Source organism: Vigna unguiculata, chromosome 10 (genome assembly GCF_004118075.2).
Source record: "Vigna unguiculata cultivar IT97K-499-35 chromosome 10, ASM411807v1, whole genome shotgun sequence".
NCBI classification, from domain to species: domain Eukaryota; kingdom Viridiplantae; phylum Streptophyta; class Magnoliopsida; order Fabales; family Fabaceae; genus Vigna; species Vigna unguiculata.
The window spans coordinates 4,548,721-4,566,451 of NC_040288.1; the positions used below are offsets into that span (position 1 = coordinate 4,548,721).

General features: G+C 31.0%; 1 protein-coding gene across 1 annotated transcript; it reads right to left on the reverse strand.

Moving 5' to 3' along the window:
• Positions 1-238: 238 nt before the first annotated feature.
• On the reverse strand, positions 239-4,104 carry LOC114167069 (TMV resistance protein N-like). Its single transcript, XM_028051998.1, has 5 exons — positions 3,527-4,104; positions 2,415-3,432; positions 2,060-2,332; positions 1,205-1,933; positions 239-814 (listed from the first exon to the last, which is right to left on the reverse strand). Exons 1-5 carry the CDS (start codon positions 4,009-4,011, stop codon positions 368-370), a joined length of 2,952 nt encoding a protein of 983 aa, XP_027907799.1. The 5' UTR covers positions 4,012-4,104; the 3' UTR covers positions 239-367.
• Between the last annotated feature and the right edge of the window lie 13,627 nt (positions 4,105-17,731).

Below are 17,731 nucleotides of genomic sequence, written 5' to 3' on the forward strand. Positions count from 1 at the left end.
CTACGGTGCTTATTAAATTGAAACAAAAACAGAGACTTTCTAGCAGATAACAAAGCAAAACACATAACAGAATATCGAATCGCGGCAATCTTTATTTCATAATGCAGTATTTCTTTTCGAGGACTTAATTATTATTATTATTATTATATGCTGCTAAAAGGTAAAAGAATTGACAAAAGCAACCACCAGAAAGCAAATACAATAAATAGATCAAATAAAACCAAGGAAACACGATGCAAGGAGCGAGAAACAGGATAACAAACATGGATTTCTTAACTGTAAGCTATACAAATGAATTCCACTCACGGACATAAGGATTAATTCCATAACTCAAGGGATCGTGCAGTTCTGAAAGAGGATAAATCACTTACAAGTTTTTTATAAATCTAATTGGGGAATTTTTCTTTGACGGAGACTCCTTTTCTAAGTCATTTGATTCACCACATATAAGATACACAATTGTTCTCCTCACTACCAATCCATCACCAAAAATCACGAAAATCTCAACCTTGTCTCCTGATCCTAAATTTGATATTATACCCTCCCAATCTTTGTCGTTAAAGGAAATTATCGTGGCATGGTTGTGTATATGCAATGTGCACTTTGTATAATTAACAATTAAGACACTTGTAAGACCTTCGGTTGCCACAATTTCAGGGGTTGATAAATAAACTATGCACAAAGCCATTCCCTTTATGTCACCATTCCGAGGCACAGTGAAAGAAACAGAATATCCCTCACCCATATGGGCCAAACAATTAGGATCATTGTCACCAGGAAGAGAAACATCACAAGATTCACTTCCTGCAATTACCTGTATCATGAGATAAATAAGGACATGTTTAGTTAAACAAAAACAAATACATGATTAAACAAATCTGGTTAATAGTTTTGTTCAGTTAATATCACCATTTCTATATGGATTTAGAATGCGGTTCTGTTTTTGAGTCTCTTAGTGTATATTTCTACAATCACTAGGAATAAAACAATCATAAAGCTAGTAAAGCAAGAAAGTGGAAATTAACAATTTGTTAGTGCTTAGCACAAGCATAATTTTAGAAGACGTTGTGTTGGTGTAGAGGTGCAGGATGCTAGAAGTTTAGAAATGTAGCTTCTATTACATACTTCATTAGGATTTTTGTGTTCTCTTAATTAATAGCTACAATGGTGGTGATAATGAACAGAGGGAAAGTTAGAGAAGAACCTCGGAAATGCTATCGCTGAAAGCATCCAAGAATTCTTTGCATCTTCCAACACCGATCAAAGAAGACCTGAAGTGTTGCTTTGAAGTGTCTGATTCTGTAATATATACACCATATTCGACCAAAATATCTTGTACTTGCTTAGATAGTTGAAACTCGGTCTCACATTGCAACAAAACACTTCGAAGATTGACAAAGATCCTACGTAATGGCGCAATATCATCCCAACTATTAAGTTCCATATCCATGCAAAAGGAATGATTATAAGATAGGGGGGTCATTGATGGCAACTTCCAAGACCGAATGATAAAATGAAAAAGATTATGTGATAATCCCTCAAATCCTCGTAGAGATAAATATCCAATACTTTTTGAGCTTTCAATTGAAAAAGGAACTTGTTTCACAACTGTATTTTCAGTAATTAGAGTTATCAAGGATTCCATTTGCACTATATCTTTTTCCATTAGGTGAATCCCGGAACAACCAGAAAGAATGAGTGTTTTTAAAGATTTCAACATATATATCTCTCTGGGAAGATTGTTTATCTTTGTACAGTCCTTCAAATTTAGAAGTGTAAGATTGCAGAGACCTCCAATAGATGGGTGCACTTCGCACAATCTTGGGCAATCTTTGAGAATGAGGTGTTCAAGACCTGGTAGTCTCGAAAAGTCAGGGGTTTCTGTCAAGTACTTGGAGTGACTAAGATTAAGGACTTTTAGTGATGCCAAAACCTTCAAGAAGATAGTTTTTTGGAAAATGTTAGAAAAGAAAGTGACGGAATAAAATAGTTGTAAGTGGAAACAAATACTATATTTATTTTGGGCAGAGGTTCAAAATAAAATGTCAAGTTATAAAACCTGGGGTTTTTTCCAGACGAGTCGAGGAAGACTGTGTTTTAAATCAATGGCTATTGCATCATGTAGAAATCCAATAGGTAGGTCTTTTGAAGAAAACTTTGCCAACCTAATCCATCCCAGTTCCTTAGAGCGGTACTCACAATGTCCACCGAGTTTCCTCCTTCCTATTGCGTCTCTTACCTCTAAATAATCACGTTCGAAGAAATCTCTTATAGTTAGAGACCATTTCGGAGGGAATCTCTGAATGACTTTTTTTTCCTGTGATGAAAATAGCTAAAAAACAAATATATTGCACATGAGAAAGCAAACACTTTTAGACAGAAGTTTAAAAACAATAGATAAAGAATGTTCTTACAATATGCTCTAACAGTACATAATCTTCATCCTTATCAAACCATAGTCGACTGGTCTTCTTAGGTTCCTTTCCTGAAGTAATTTCGCCAATAATTTCTCTTCCCATTTCTCTTAGCAAAGGATGCAATCCAAACTTGTTGTTCTTTTTAACTATTATGAGTCTACGTTCTATGAGAATTCTTATTCCACTTTCAGCGTTTACTCCACAACCATTTAGGATCTTTGTAACATAGACTCTATCTTTACCGACAAAGAAACAACATATATCAAGGAATAAATTTCTTTCAATTTCATTAGGTAAACCGTCGAAACTCAGTTTCAATATCTGTAGAACTTCGTGCTGGGGAACACGTTCTAATCTTGACAATACGTTATTCCATTCTTCTTTAGTCTTTTCATATAAAAAAGATCCAATGACTTCAAGAGATAGTGGTAGGCCTCCACAATAATCAACAACCATTTTTGCGAGGAAATGACATTCCTCTTTTGGTTTTGGTTCTCTAAATGCGTGCCAACTAAGAAGCTCAAGGGACTCGTTTGGGTTCATTAAGTTTATCTGAAAAATAGAATAAGGATATCTTATGAGCGGTGGGTTTTGATTTGTTGTTGTAATGATTATTACAGTTCCTTCACGGAGATGTGACCTTACAATCATTTCTAAATAATAAGAAAACCTCACATCGTCGAGTACAATGAGCACCCTTTTCCCGTAAATTATTTTCGGAATCAAACTTCTTCCCATCTCATTGTTACAAAGTTGTTTTTGTTCAATATCTTCAATGAAAAATTTCTGTGTGAATGTATCATGAATTTGATTATAAATGGCTTTAGCAAGTGTGGTTTTACCTGACCCTCCCTTTCCACATATCGCTATCGTACAAACTTTCGTGGATTCTTTTTTTATAATTTGAATCACTTCTTCCATACGGGATTGTAATCCAACTGGAAATTTAGTAGCAGACAAGACCGCTAAATTAAGAACGCTCTTAACAATTTTGTCCGCTACTTCAGCATCACTCCTTCAAGTTCAATAGAAATTATAAAAGAAGTCATGTACAACAAAAATTAAAATAGAAGCTTAAAATATGGTTTTTGAGTGAGCGGGTGATTTACCTGTAATTACTCTCATCCCATCCAAAAAAATCTGCAGTTTTGCTGAGAGCGTGTTTCCACCTGGACATGCCATGCTTCAGTTGTTGTGCTGAAAATGATTGTTGTGCAGTTGCTTTGAGGGTTTTTCCAAAATCACCCTTTTGAAGACGAACATCAGATGGCTGAAGTTCGTAATATACGGGCAAAACATGTCGGGAATAAGTTTGGTGCCACTCAATGATTTGATGAAGCTGATGAAGACACCAAGCAGATTGAGAATAGGTTTTGGTGAAAACAACAATTGCTACCCGACAAAGATTGAGAATAGGCTGTTGGATGTCCATGTCGTTGACTGCATTCTGGTGGTGAAGGAAGGTGGTGAGTCCAGCAGCAGAGAGAACAGAATCGAGATGAGAAACAAATTTCCTGTGGATGTCTTCTCCATTGAAGTTAATCAGCACATCATACATCTGTGGGATTTTGGAAGTTGAAGAGGTGAATTCCATGGGAGAAACTGGTGACGTTATGAAGTGTTTGCAGAGAAAGCAATAATGCAACACAGTGAGAGATGATCTCTTTACAGACACAAAACCATTCAAAGTAGCAAAAGATTAATATTTGTTTATAGCCGTGGAAGCGCGTTAAGACCATTACAGAACACTTTTTACTTTGGCCATTTAAGAAATTAGACCTACACACACTTTGTCCACACAAAAGAAACATTACACTGATTAACTATGAAAACTTTTCTAGTTAGGTTCCGTTTTTTGAAAATTACATATTAACTTTACTTTTTATTTTAAAATCAATATATGATTTCTCTTTTTATCCTAGCCACGTATCTATTTAAATTTTAAAGAATAACAAATACATATTCTTTTCACATTAACGCATATCTAATGAAGACTTTCTAATAATGAAAAAAATAGAAAGTATAAATGTATAATTTAGAGAATCGTCATTATAACTGAATTTGATTTGTGTGTAAAATAAATAAAATAAAAGAATTAGATATCGCTTTATTAAAAGTTTAGTATCATTTATTAAAAATACAAAAGAGATGACTGTCATCCTTTTATTAAAAAAGCAAAGTAATTTTAGTTTCCCCTTTTATGGAAATACAAAACTAGATCACACGAATTTATGTAACATTATTTAATATCATTTTGTAGTTATTATTACAGAAACATTTCCTTTTTCCATTATATTTATTTTGAAACCTAGCTTGCTGGTCTATGTCTACATTTAATAATTTTATCAACTTTTTATTTAATAATGTAACTTTTGCGAAAGTTTTTTTCCTTAGGATTAAACCAAAGCAATTATAGTGAAAATTTTAGGCTACATCTCAGATGCATCTTGTACACGTAACGATTGACTTACTCCTTACCCTTTCTCTGGCTACCTATTTTGATATGTAGACATATAATACAAAACACTTGAATATTAGCATATTAGGACAAAAGTTGAATATACTACTACAGGTATTTTTGTATTCTTAACCAGTCAAAATTAGAATATCACACATATGATATATATTGGCATTCAATTCAATGGAACAATTATTAGCTAATGAAATATCAAAATCCAACCCGCAAACGTCGAACTCGCGGTTTAAAATATGCATATTTTGACATCAAAATTCAAGAAGATGATTCATTTATTTGGAGAATTTGAAATTCTTTGTAATGAAATATTTTGTTTGGATAGACCAATTAAAAATAATTTAAAATACATGCATTTTTTTGAAGTATTTCAATTAGATAAATTATAAGAAATTCAAATACAATAAAAAAAGGTGGAATTTGAAATTCTCCTCACTCAACCTCACACTTTGACCTCAACCCCAAACGGACTCGGCAAACCCGACAATCATGACAGGCTGGGCTAGCCAGACACTCCAGACAGATCAAATCGACCTGATAAAACAAACTGGTCGAGCAGGCCCGACGACTCAGAAGGGTCGAGCGGACCCAATGACCCAGACGGACCGGGGTGACCTGATGACACATACGGGTCGAGCGGGCTTGACAACTCAAACAGGTCAGCGTGTCCGATGGATCAAGACGGACGGGTGAGCCTGGTTACCCACACGGGTTTGGCGGGCCAGACGACCTAGAGGTGTTGGGCGAGCCTGACGACCTCGACGTGTCAGGCGGGCCTAACGACCCAGACGTGTCGGGTAGGCCCAACAACCCCACTGACCCGTTGACCTGACAAGCTTGACCAACCCGATGACCTAGTCGAACCTAACCAACCCGACAACCTAGATGGGCTCGATCGGTCTAATGACCCGGGCGATACCGACCGGCACAACGGCGGGCTCGATGATCTAGTGGGTCCAAGCCAGGCCAACGACCTAGACAGGTTCGATCGTGCTGGGTCAACAAACTTGACAGGCATGATAGGCCTGTATAGGCCATCAAGCTGATCATGCTTATCTAGATTGTCAAGCCGAACCAACCTAGCCTGTCTGGGTTTCTCGACCCGGCTGAGTTGTCTGAACTAACAATTCACATCTAATACTATATACAATTCTGAACTAACAAATGACAACTTCTTCAATATTTTAATATTTCTGAACTACTTCCATTCAAATTTTACTTTCTAAAAGAAGAAAATATGGTTATGTGTCAATCTATCAGAATTTTGAAGATTAAAAATTAATTCAAAAAAATCACTCTCACACAATTTTTTTCTGACCTCTTCACCTTCTTCTCTCTCTTTCTCACTCACACACATTCAAACCTCTTCAGCTTCTTCTCTCTCTTTCTCACTAACACATAACACCATGGCCTTCGACAATTCTTTCGGTTATTCTCTCTCATTCTCAGTCGCACACAACTAGGGATGGCAACGGGGCGGGGCGGGGACGGGTTTCGCTATCCCATACCCATCCCCGCATAAAAAATTCATCCCCATCCCCATACCCAAACCCAACGGGTATCAAACTTTTTTTCCATCCCCATCCCCACCGGGTAATGGGTATAATCTCGTACCCATACCCGTACCCGTGTTCTAACTACTTCAATATTAATTTTTATAAATGAAAAAAAATTACGGTAAAGAAAACATAATATTATGAAATATTCAATATTAGGAGGATTTTCTTCGATTCCAAATACCTTAAAATAAATTATAATTGTTTACATTTTATATTAGAATACCAAATAAAATTTCATGTGAACCAAAACATTTATTAAATTTGCAAACTACAACATTGATGAACTTAGTTGATAAAATTAAAAAATATTTCAAAAAAATATAAAAGGAAAACAAATATTCAAATTAAAATATATTTTAAATGTTTGTTTACTTCAATTTTTTAAATTCTAATGAATCTCTTTTTTATACACTAATAAAAGTTATAATATATCACTTGATCAAAATGACACAAAAAACAAATAATAAAAGGAAAACAAATATTCAAATTAAAATATATTTTAAATATTTGTTTACTTCAATTTTTTAAATTATAATGAATCTCTTTTTTATACACTAATAAAAAGTTATAATACATCACTTGATCAAAATGACACAAAGAACAAATAATAAACATAATAATAAAATTTTGACATAGATTTTGTATCTTTTGAACTTCAATATATGTTGGATAGTGACAAAAAAATATTCATAGAAATTACATTAAATTTTTATATTGTAGTAAATAAAAGTTATTTATACAATTAAAGTGAAAAAAATTACAGTATGATTAATAGTGAGTTATAAAATAACAAATAATTAGATAAAATATATCGAAATATTATTCTACATGATGAAAATAAACAATAAATAAAAATATTAAAAAACTAACAAATGTGTGTTTTAGAAATAATTTGAGAGACTATCGAAAGAAATCGCACAAAGGAAATCAAATGTATAATTAAGGTATGATAAAATGAAAAAGAACTTAGAGAACTAATTATTAAATTATGTTTGAAGTGGTTAAAAATAAATAGAAATATCATTAGTGACCAAAAAATTTGTCATTAAATTACAAATAAATTAGTAATTAAATTGGTCACTAAATCAAGTACCGATTCGATCATTGAATCAGTCACTAATTTAGACAATAAATCAACTACTACCACCAAAATAGTGACTGATATGGGTTACTGACTAAATCAGTCACCATTTCATATTTTTCTTGTAGTGAATTATCATATACTATTCCTAAATATCATTATATATATATATATATGTATATATATATATATATATATATATATATATATATATATATATATATATATATATATAATTTTAACCACTTCAAACAGAATTTAAAGTGAAAAAATTACATTATGATTAATAATGAGTTATAAAATAAAAAATAATTAGATAGAATATATCGAAATATTATTCTACATGATGAAAATAAAAACAATAAATAAAAATATTAAAAAACTAACAAATGTGTGTTTTAGAAATAATTTGAGAGACTATCGAAAAAAAATCACAAAGGAAATCAAATGTATAACTAAGGTATGATAAGAAGAAAGATATCTTAGAGAACTAAGAAAACTTTTCAAATATCAACATATATACTTAATGGTTGAAAAATAGCGAAAATTATTTTAATGAAACAAAAGAGTTCTTCAAATTAAACAAAAATTAATAATAATAATAAGTAAAGAATTTTTTTTACATTACCTTAAATTGAGAGTATAAACATTCTCATGTGAAAGGAAAATTTATAATAAATAAAAATATTAAAAAATAATATAAATATTCAAATGTGAGGCATAATTTTTTTTTATTAACATACATCATTTTAACATAATTACATAAAGGTTATGATAAGATAAAAAATATATTGGAGATGAGAATGAGTTTAATGACAAATGAAATAATTAAAAGAAATAAAAAATAGAGAAAAAAAATATATATATATATATAGGGGTTACTTGATTAATTGTGAATATTTTAATAATTTAAACGAGAATGAAGATATGGCGGGGACGGGTATTATGGCGGGTATATGTACATCCCCATACCCATCCCCATACCCAACTGAAAAAGTTGAGGATTCCCCACACCCATACCCATACCCAGTCAATGCGGGGATTCCCCGTCAAAACGGGGACGGGTTCGGGCAATACCCACGGAGACGGGTTTATTTGCCATCTCTACACACAACACCATGGCATCTAGAAAATCTTCAGCTTCATCTCCCTCTTTCTCACTTACAGATTTCACCATGGCGAACACAATCTCTTCAGCTTCATCTTTCTCTTTCCCACTCAAACATTTAGATCTTTTAATATTTTTTTCTTTTTTCCAATTCTTCTTCTCAATATTTTTCACTAACATCTTCACATCTCTACTTATTTTTGTTTTCAATTTTTTTCAGATGAATGAAATGATTAGAAGATGGGTCACGACAAAGATTTGATTTTTTTTGGTTGCAGAATGAATGTGGTATGTGAAGTTCATCTTTTAACAAGCTTTCGGTAATTTTCAGGTTTGTTAAGCAAACAGTTCATCTTCTTCCTTTATTTTCTTTTATCTAAGTGCTTTTTGCATTGATGCTAACCTTTTTTTGTTTAAATGCCTGAAATGAAGAGGTCAAAGACATGCAGGAGTCTTAAAGAGCAAAAAACTCAAACTCTTTTTGGTTGCAAAATTAAGTGGTATGTAAAGTTCATACTTTTACCCAGATTTCGGTTTTTTTCAGCTTCCTCAAGCAAACAGTTAATCTTCTTCTTTTATTATTTTTTAGCTAAGTGTTTTTTGCGTTGATGCTAACCTTTTTTTGTTTAAATGCTTGAAAGAAAGAGGTCGGACATAAAAGAGTCTTAAAGAGCAAAAAACTTGAACTATTTTTGGTTGCATAATTTAAGTGGAATGTAAAGTTCATATTTTTACCCAGATTTCGGTTTTTTTCATACTTCTCAAGCAAATAGTCATCTTTTGCTTATATTTTCTTTTATCGAAGTGTTTTTTGTGTTGATGCTAACTTTTTTTTGTTTAAATGCTTGAAATGAAGAGGTCAAAGACATGAAAGAGTCTTAAAGAGCAAAAAACTTGAACTCTTTTTGGTTGCAAAATTTACGTGTTATGTAAAGTTCATATTTTTACCCAAATTTCAGTTTTTTTTAGACATGTCAAAGTGAGCTAACCCGGCTCACACGGGTTGGCTCACCACGAGCCGGGTTCAAAATGAGTGAACCCAACCCGGCTCACTTTCTGGTGAGCCAGAAATTTTGTAACCCGGCTCAACCCACCACGGGTTGGTGGGTTAAGTGGGTTGGCTCACCAACCCACCTAAAAAAATTATTATTATTTTTTTTATTATTCAAATATTTAAATAAATTTTTAAGTAACCCATGAGATGACAATCATAGTAAAATCAAGAACCAATGTTTTGATCATGCTCACCACCAATATATGAAGAATTATTTCCAAGAAAGTATCCATTAGTCTAAGAAAGCATGACTAATATTACAAATTTTCTGTCATGCTATTCAACAAAATATAAATAAAAATAACTATACATTTTTTTCATGCTAATTTAGAAAAAATTGTTTATAAGACGGTTACTTGAGCAATTTTACTATAAAAATTATAGTTAAAGATTAAAGTATCAACATATATATAACTTGACAATCAAATTAATTAAACATTCAAATAATTCAAATATAATTAAGCAACATTCTAGCATTTAAAAATATGAAATTGTGAACAAATATAATTGGAGTAGTAAATAATTTTAAAAAAAATTAAAAGTATATTTAAAAAAAAAAAAAAAATTGTAAAAAAATGTTGGTGGGTTAAGGTGCCAACCCACCTTCAACCCGGCTCGAACCCGTTTAACCCGTGGGTTAAGTGAGCCGGGTTGAGTTCAACCCACTTTTGAAAAAGTTAAATTTTTCTCAACCCAACCCGGCTCGAACCCGTGGTGAGCCGGGTTGGCTCACAGGTTGAAACCCATTTTGACATCTCTAGTTTTTTTCAGCTTTCTCAAGCAAACAGTTCATTTTATTCTTTTATTTTCTTTTATCTAAGTGTTTTTTGCGTTGATGCTAACTTTTTTTTATTTAAATGCTTGAAATGAAGAGATCAAAGACATGCAAGAGTCTTAAAGAGCAAAAAACATGAATTCTTTTTGGTTGCAGAATTTACGTGTTATGTAAAGTTCATATTTTTACCCAAATTTCAGTTTTTTTTAGACATGTCAAAGTGAGCCAACCCGGCTCACACGGGTTGGCTCACCACGAGCCGGGTTGCAAAATTTAACTGGTATGTAAAGTTCATATTTTTATCTAGATTTTGTATTTTTCATATTTCTCAAGCAAATAGTCATTTTATTCTTTTATTTTCTTTTATCGAAGTGTTTTCTGCGTTGATACTAACTTTTTTTTTTTGTTTAAATGCTTGAAATGAAGAGGTGAAAGACATGCAAGAGTCTGAAAGAGCTAAAAACATGAACTCTTTTTGGTTGCAGAATGAAAGTGGTATGTGAAGTTCATCTTTTAACAAGCTTTCGGTTATTTTCAGCTTTCTTAAGCAACCATTTCATCTTCTTCTTATATTTTCTTTTATTTAAGTGTTTTTTGCGGATGCTAACTTTTTTTTTTAAATGCTTAAAATGAAGAGGTCAAAGACATACAGGTGTCTTAAAGAGCAAAAAACTCGAACTCTTTTTGGTTGCAGTATTAAGTGAATGTAAATTTCATATATTTACCTAGCTTTCGGAATTTTACAGCTTTCTCAAGCAAACAGTTCATCTTCTTCTTTTATTTTCTTTTATCTAAGTCTTTTTTGAGTTGATGCTAACTTTTTTTTTGTTTAAATGCTTGAAATAAAGAGATCAAAGACATGAAGGAGTCTTAAAGAACAAAAAACATGAACTCTTTTTGGTTGCAGAATTTAACTGGTATGTAAAGTTCATATTTTTATCTAGATTTTGTTTTTTTCATATTTCTCAAGCAAATAGTCATCTTCTTCGTATATTTTCTTTTATCGAAGTGTTTTTTGTGTTGATGCTAACTTTCTTTTTGTTTAAATGCTTGAAATGAAGAGGTTAAAGACATGCAAGAGTCTTAAAGAGCAAAAAACTTGAACTCTTTTTGGTTGCAGAATTTAAGTGGTGTGTAAAGTTCATAATTTTACCCAGAATTCAGTTTTTTTCAGCTTTCTCAAGCAAACAGTTCATTTTATTCTTTTATTTTCCTTTATCTAAGTGTTTTTTGCGTTGATGCTAACCTTCTTTTTGTTTAAATGCTTGAAATGAATAGATCAAAAACATGCAAGAGTCTTAAAGAGCAAAAAACTTGAACTCTTTTTGGTTGCAGAATTTAAGTGGTATGTAAGGTTAGTATTTTTATCTAGATTTCGTTTTTTTCATCTTTCTCAAGCAAACAGTCATCTTCTTCTTATATTTTCTTTTATCGAAGTGTTTTCTGTGTTGATGCTAACTTTTTTTTAAATGCCTTAAATGAAGAGGTGAAAGACATGCAAGAGTCTTAAAGAGAAAAAAACTTGCACTCTTTGTGGTTGCAAAATTTAAGTGGTATGTAAAGTTCATATATTTACCCAGATTTCGGTTTTTTTCAGCTTTTTCAAGCAAACAGTTCATTTTATTCTTTTATTTTCTTTTTTCTAAGTGTTTTTTGCGTTGATGTTAGCCTTTTTTTGTTTAAATGCTTGAAATGAATAGATCAAAGACATGCAAGAGTCTTAAAGAGCAAAAAACTTGAACTTTTTTTGGTTGCAGAATTTAAGTGGTATGTAAGGTTAATATTTTTATCTAGATTTCATTTTTTCATCTTTCTCAAGCAAACAATCATCTTCTTCTTATATTTTCTTTTATCGAAGTGTTTTTGTGTTGATGCTAACTTTTTTTTGTTTAAATGCCTGAAATGAAGAGGTTAAAGACATGCAAGAGTCTTAAAGAGCAAAAAACTTGAACTCTTTTTGGTTGCAAAATTTAAGTGGTATGTAAAGTTCATATTTTTACCCAGATTTCGGTTTTTTTTGACTTTTTCAAGCAAACAGTTCGTTTTATTCTTTTACTTTCTTTTGTGTAAGTGTTTTTTGCATTGATGCTAACTGTTTTTTTGTTGAAATGTTTGAAATGAAGAGATCAAAGACATGCAAGAGTCTTAAAGAGCAAAAAACTTGAACTCTTTTTGGCTGCAGAATTTAGGTGGTATGTAATGTTCATATTTTTATCTAGGTTTTGTTTTTTTCATCTTTCTCAAGCAAACAGTAATCTTCTTCTTATATTTTCTTTTATCGAAGTGTTTTTTGTGTTGATGCTAACTTTTGTTGTTTAAATGCCTGAAATGAAGAGGTTAAAGACATGCAAGAGTCTTAAAGATGAAAAAACTTGAACTCTTTTTGGTTGCAAAATTTAAGTGGTATGTAAAGTTCATATTTTTACCCAGATTTCGGTTTTTTTCAGCTCTTTCAAGCAAATGGTTCATCTTTTTAACTAGATTTCGGTTTTTTTCAGCTTTCCTAAGCAAATAGCTCATTTTATTCTTTTATTTTCCTTTATCTAAGTGTTTTTTGCATTCATGCTAACTTTTTTTTGTTTAAATGGTTGAAATGAAGAGATGAAAGACATGCAAGAGTCTTAATGAACAAAAAACTTGAACTCTTTTTCATTGCAAAATTTAGCCGATATGTAAAGTTCATCTTTTTATCTAGATTTTGTTTTTTTCATCTTTCTCAAGCAAATAATCATCTTCTTCTTATATTTTCTTTTATCGAAGTGTTTTTTGTATTGATGCTAACTTTTTTTTGTTTAAATGCTTGAAATGAAGAGGCGAAAGACATGCAAGAGTCTTAAAGAGCAAAAGACTTGAAGTCTTTTTGGTTGCAGAATTTAAGTGGTATATAAAGTTTATATTTTTACCCAGATTTCGATTTTTTTTAGCTTTCTCAAGCAAACAGTTCATTTTATTCTTTTATTTTCTTTTATCTCTGTGTTTTTTTTTGTTGATGCTAACCTTCTATTGTTTAAATGATTGAAATGAAGAGACCAAAGACATGCAAGAGTCTTAAAGACCAAATACTTGAACTCTTTTTGGTTGCAGAATTTAAGTGGTATGTAAAGTTCATATTTTTATCTAGATTTCGGTTTTTTTCAGTTTTTTCAAGCAAACAGTTCATTTTATTTTTTTATTTTCTTTTATCTAAGTGTTTTTTGCGTTGATGCTATTGTTTTTTTATTTAAATGCCTTAAATGAAGAGATCAAAGACATGCAAGAGTATTAAAGAGCAAAAAACTTGAACTCTTTTTGGTTGCAGAATTTAAGTGGTATGTAAAGTTCATTTTTATATAGATTTCGTTTTTTTCATCATTCTCAAGCAAACAATCATCTTCTTCTTGTATTTTCTTTTATCGAAGTGTTTTTTGTGTTGATGCCAACTTTTTTTTGTTTAAATGCTTGAAATGAAGAGGTTAAAGACATGCAAGAGTCTTAATGAGCAAAAAACTTGAACTCTTTTTGGTTTCAAAATTTAAGTGGTACGTAAAGTTCATATTTTTACCCAGATTTCGATTTTTTTCAGCTTTCTCAAGAAAACAGTTCATTTTTTTTTTATTTTCTTTTATCTAAGTGTTTTTTGCGTTCATGCTAACTTTTTTTTTTTGTTTAAATGCTTAAAATGAAGAGGCCAAAGACATGCATGAGTCTTAAAGAGCAAAAAAACTCGAACACTTTTTGGTTGCAAAATTAAGTGGTATGTAAAGTTCATTTATTTACCCAGTTTTCGTATTTTTTCAGCTTTCTCAAGCAAACAGTTCTTCTTCTTCTTTTATTTTCTTTTATCTAAGTGCTTTTTGCGTTGATGCTAACCTTTTGTTGTTTAAATGCTTGAAATGAAGAGGTCAAAGACATGCAGGAGTCTTAAAGAGCAAAAACCTCGAACACTTTTTGGTTGCAAAATTAAGTGGTATGTAAAGTTCATATTTTTACCCACATTTCGGTTTTTTTCACCTTTCTCAAGCAAACAATTAATCTTCTTCTTTTATTTTCCTTTATCTAAGTGTTTTTTGCGTTGATGGTAACCTTTTTTTGTTCAAATGTTGAAAGAAAGAGGTCAAAGACATGAAAGACTCTTAAAGAGCAAAAAACTTGAACTATTTTTGGTTGCAGAATTTAAGTGGTATGGAAAGTTCATATCTTTACCCAAATTTCAGTTTTTTTTCAGCTTTCTCAAGCAAATAGTTCCTTTTATTCTTTTATTTTCTTTTATCTAAGTGGTTTTTGCGTTGATACTAACTTTTTTTTGTTTAAATGCTTGAAATGAAGAGATCAAAGACGTGCACGAGTCTTAAAAAGCAAAAAACATGAACCCTTTTTGGTTGCAGAATTTAACTGGCAAATAAAGTTCATATTTTTATCTAGATTTTGTTTTTTTCATCTTTCTCAAGCAAATAGTCATGTTCTTCTTGTGTTGATGCTACCTTTTTTGTTTAAATGCTTGAAATGAAGAGGTTGAAGACATGCAAGAGTCTTAAAGAGCAAAAAACTTGAAATCTTTTTTGTTGCAGAATTTATGTGATAAATAAAGTTCATATTTTTACACAGATTTCGGTGTTTTTCAGCTTTTTCAAGCAAACAGTTCATTTTATTCTTTTATTTTGTTTTATCTAAGTGTTTTTTGCGTTGATGCTAACCTTTTTTTTTGTTTAAATGCTTGAAATGAAGAGATCAAAGACATGCAAGAGTCTTAAAGAGCAAAAAACTTGAACTCTTTTTGGTTGCAGAATTTAACTTGTATGTAAAGTTCTTATTTTTATCTAGATTTCGTTTTTTTCATCTTTCTAAACCAAACAGTCATCTTCTTCTTATGTTTTCTTTTATCGAAGTGTTTTTTTTTGTTGATGCTAACTTTTTTGTGTGTAAATGCTTGAAATGAAGATGTGAAAGACATGCAAGAGTCTTAAATAGCAAAAAACTTGAACTCTTTTTGGTTGCAGAATTTAAATGGTGTGTAAAGTTCATATTTTTACCCAGATTTGGGTTTTTTCAGCTTTCTCAAGAAAACATTTCATTTTATTCTTTTATTTTCTTTTATCTCAGTGTTTTTTGCGTTAATGTAACCTTTTTTTGTTTAAATGCTTGAAATGAAGAGGTCAAAGAATTGCAAGAGTCTTAAAGAGCAAAAAAGTTGAACTCTTTTTGGTTACAGAATTTAAGTGGTATGTAAAGTTCATATTTTTATCTATATTTCGTTTTTTTCATCTTTCTTAAGCAAACAGTCATCTTCTTCTTATATTTTGTTTTATCGAAGTGTTTTTTTGTGTTGATGCTAACTTTTTTTTGTTTAAATGCTTGAAATGAAGAGGTTAAAGACATGCAAGAGTCTTAAAGAGCAAAAAACATGAACTCTTTTTGGTTGCAGAATTTAAGTGGTATGTAAAGTTCATATTTTTACCCAGATTTCGATTTTTTACAGCTTTCCTAAGCAAATAGTTCATATTATTCTTTTATTTTCTTTTATCTAAGTGTTTTTTGCGTTGACGCTAACCGTTGTTTTGTTTAAGTGCTTGAAATGAAGAGATCAAAGACATGCACGAGTCTTAAAAACCAAAAAACATGAACTCTTTTTGGTTGCAGAATTTAATTGGTAAGTAAAGTTCATATTTTTATCTAGATTTTGTTTTTTTCATCTTTCTCAAGCAAATAGTCATGTTCTTCTTATATTTTCTTTTATCGAAGTGTTTTTTGTGTTGATGCTACCTTTTTTGTTTAAATGCTTGAAATGAAGAGGTTGAAGACATGCAAGAGTCTTAAAGAGCAAAAAAACTTGAAATCTTTTTTCTTGCAAAATTTAAGTGATAAATAAAGTTCATATTTTTACACAGATTTCGGTGTTTTTCAGCTTTTTCAAGCAAACAGTTCATTTTATTCTTTTATTTTGTTTTATCTAAGTGTTTTTTGCGTTGATGCTAACCTTTTTTTTTTTTTGTTTAAATGCTTGAAATGAAGAGATCAAAGACATGCAAGAGTTTTAAAGAACAAAACACTTGAACTCTTTTTGGTTGCAGAATTTAAGTTGTATGTAAAGTTCTTATTTTTATCTAGATTTCGTTTTTTTCATCTTTCCAAACCAAACAGTCATCTCCTTCTTATGTTTTCTTTTATCGAAGTGTTTTTTTTGTTGATGCTAACTTTTTTTTGTGTAAATGCATGAAATGAAGATGTGAAAGACATGCAAGAGTCTTAAAGAGCAAAAAACTTGAACTCTTTTTGGTTGCAGAATTTAAGTGGTATGTAAACTTCATATTTTTACCCAGATTTGGGTTTTTTCAGCTTTCTCAAGCAAACATTTCATTTTATTCTTTTATTTTCTTTTATCTCAGTGTTTTTTGCGTTAATGTAACCTTTTTTTGTTTAAATGCTTGAAATGAAGAGGTCAAAGAATTGCAAGAGTCTTAAAGAGCAAAAAACTTGAACTCTTTTTGGTTGCAGAATTTAAGTGGTATGTAAAGTTCATATTTTTATCTATATTTCGTTTTTTTCATCTTTCTCAAGCAAACAGTCATCTTCTTCTTATAATTTGTTTTATCGAAGTGTTTTTTGTGTTGATGCTAACTTTTTTTGTTTAAATGCTTGAAATGAAGAGGTTAAAGACATGCAAGAGTCTTAAAGAGCAAAAAACATGAACTCTTTTTGGTTGCAGAATTTAAGTGGTATGTAAAGTTCATATTTTTACCCAGATTTCGATTTTTTACAACTTTCCTAAGCAAATAGTTCTTATATTTTGTTTTTTTACCCATAATTGACTTATTCTTAATTTCCAAGCAAATTTGTGCGGTTTGCTAAAGAAAAAGAATGGAAACCAAGGAAGAAAGGCTAGAAGATTGGTAGACTTACTTATATTCCTCCTGGCTCTAGAGACCTTTATTATTTGAGGATATTACTGGCCATTCAAAAAGGTTGTATTGATTATGACAACATAAAGACCATTGATGGTAAATTTTTTTAACCTACCAAGAAGCTTGCTATGCTTTGGGATTGTTGGCTAACGACAAAGAATATATTGATGCAATCAAAGAAGCAAGTGAATTTGCTTTTGGCTATCAACTTAGAAGATTATTTGTTACTTTGTTGTTGATGAATACAATTTCTAAACCTGATGTAGTTTGGAATTCTACTTGGAGTGTCTTATGTGATGGAATTTTGTACCAAAAAAGAAAGGAGATGAACTTACCAGGTATTGTATATTGTCATTTCTTTAAATGAATAGAAATATAATTTCTGA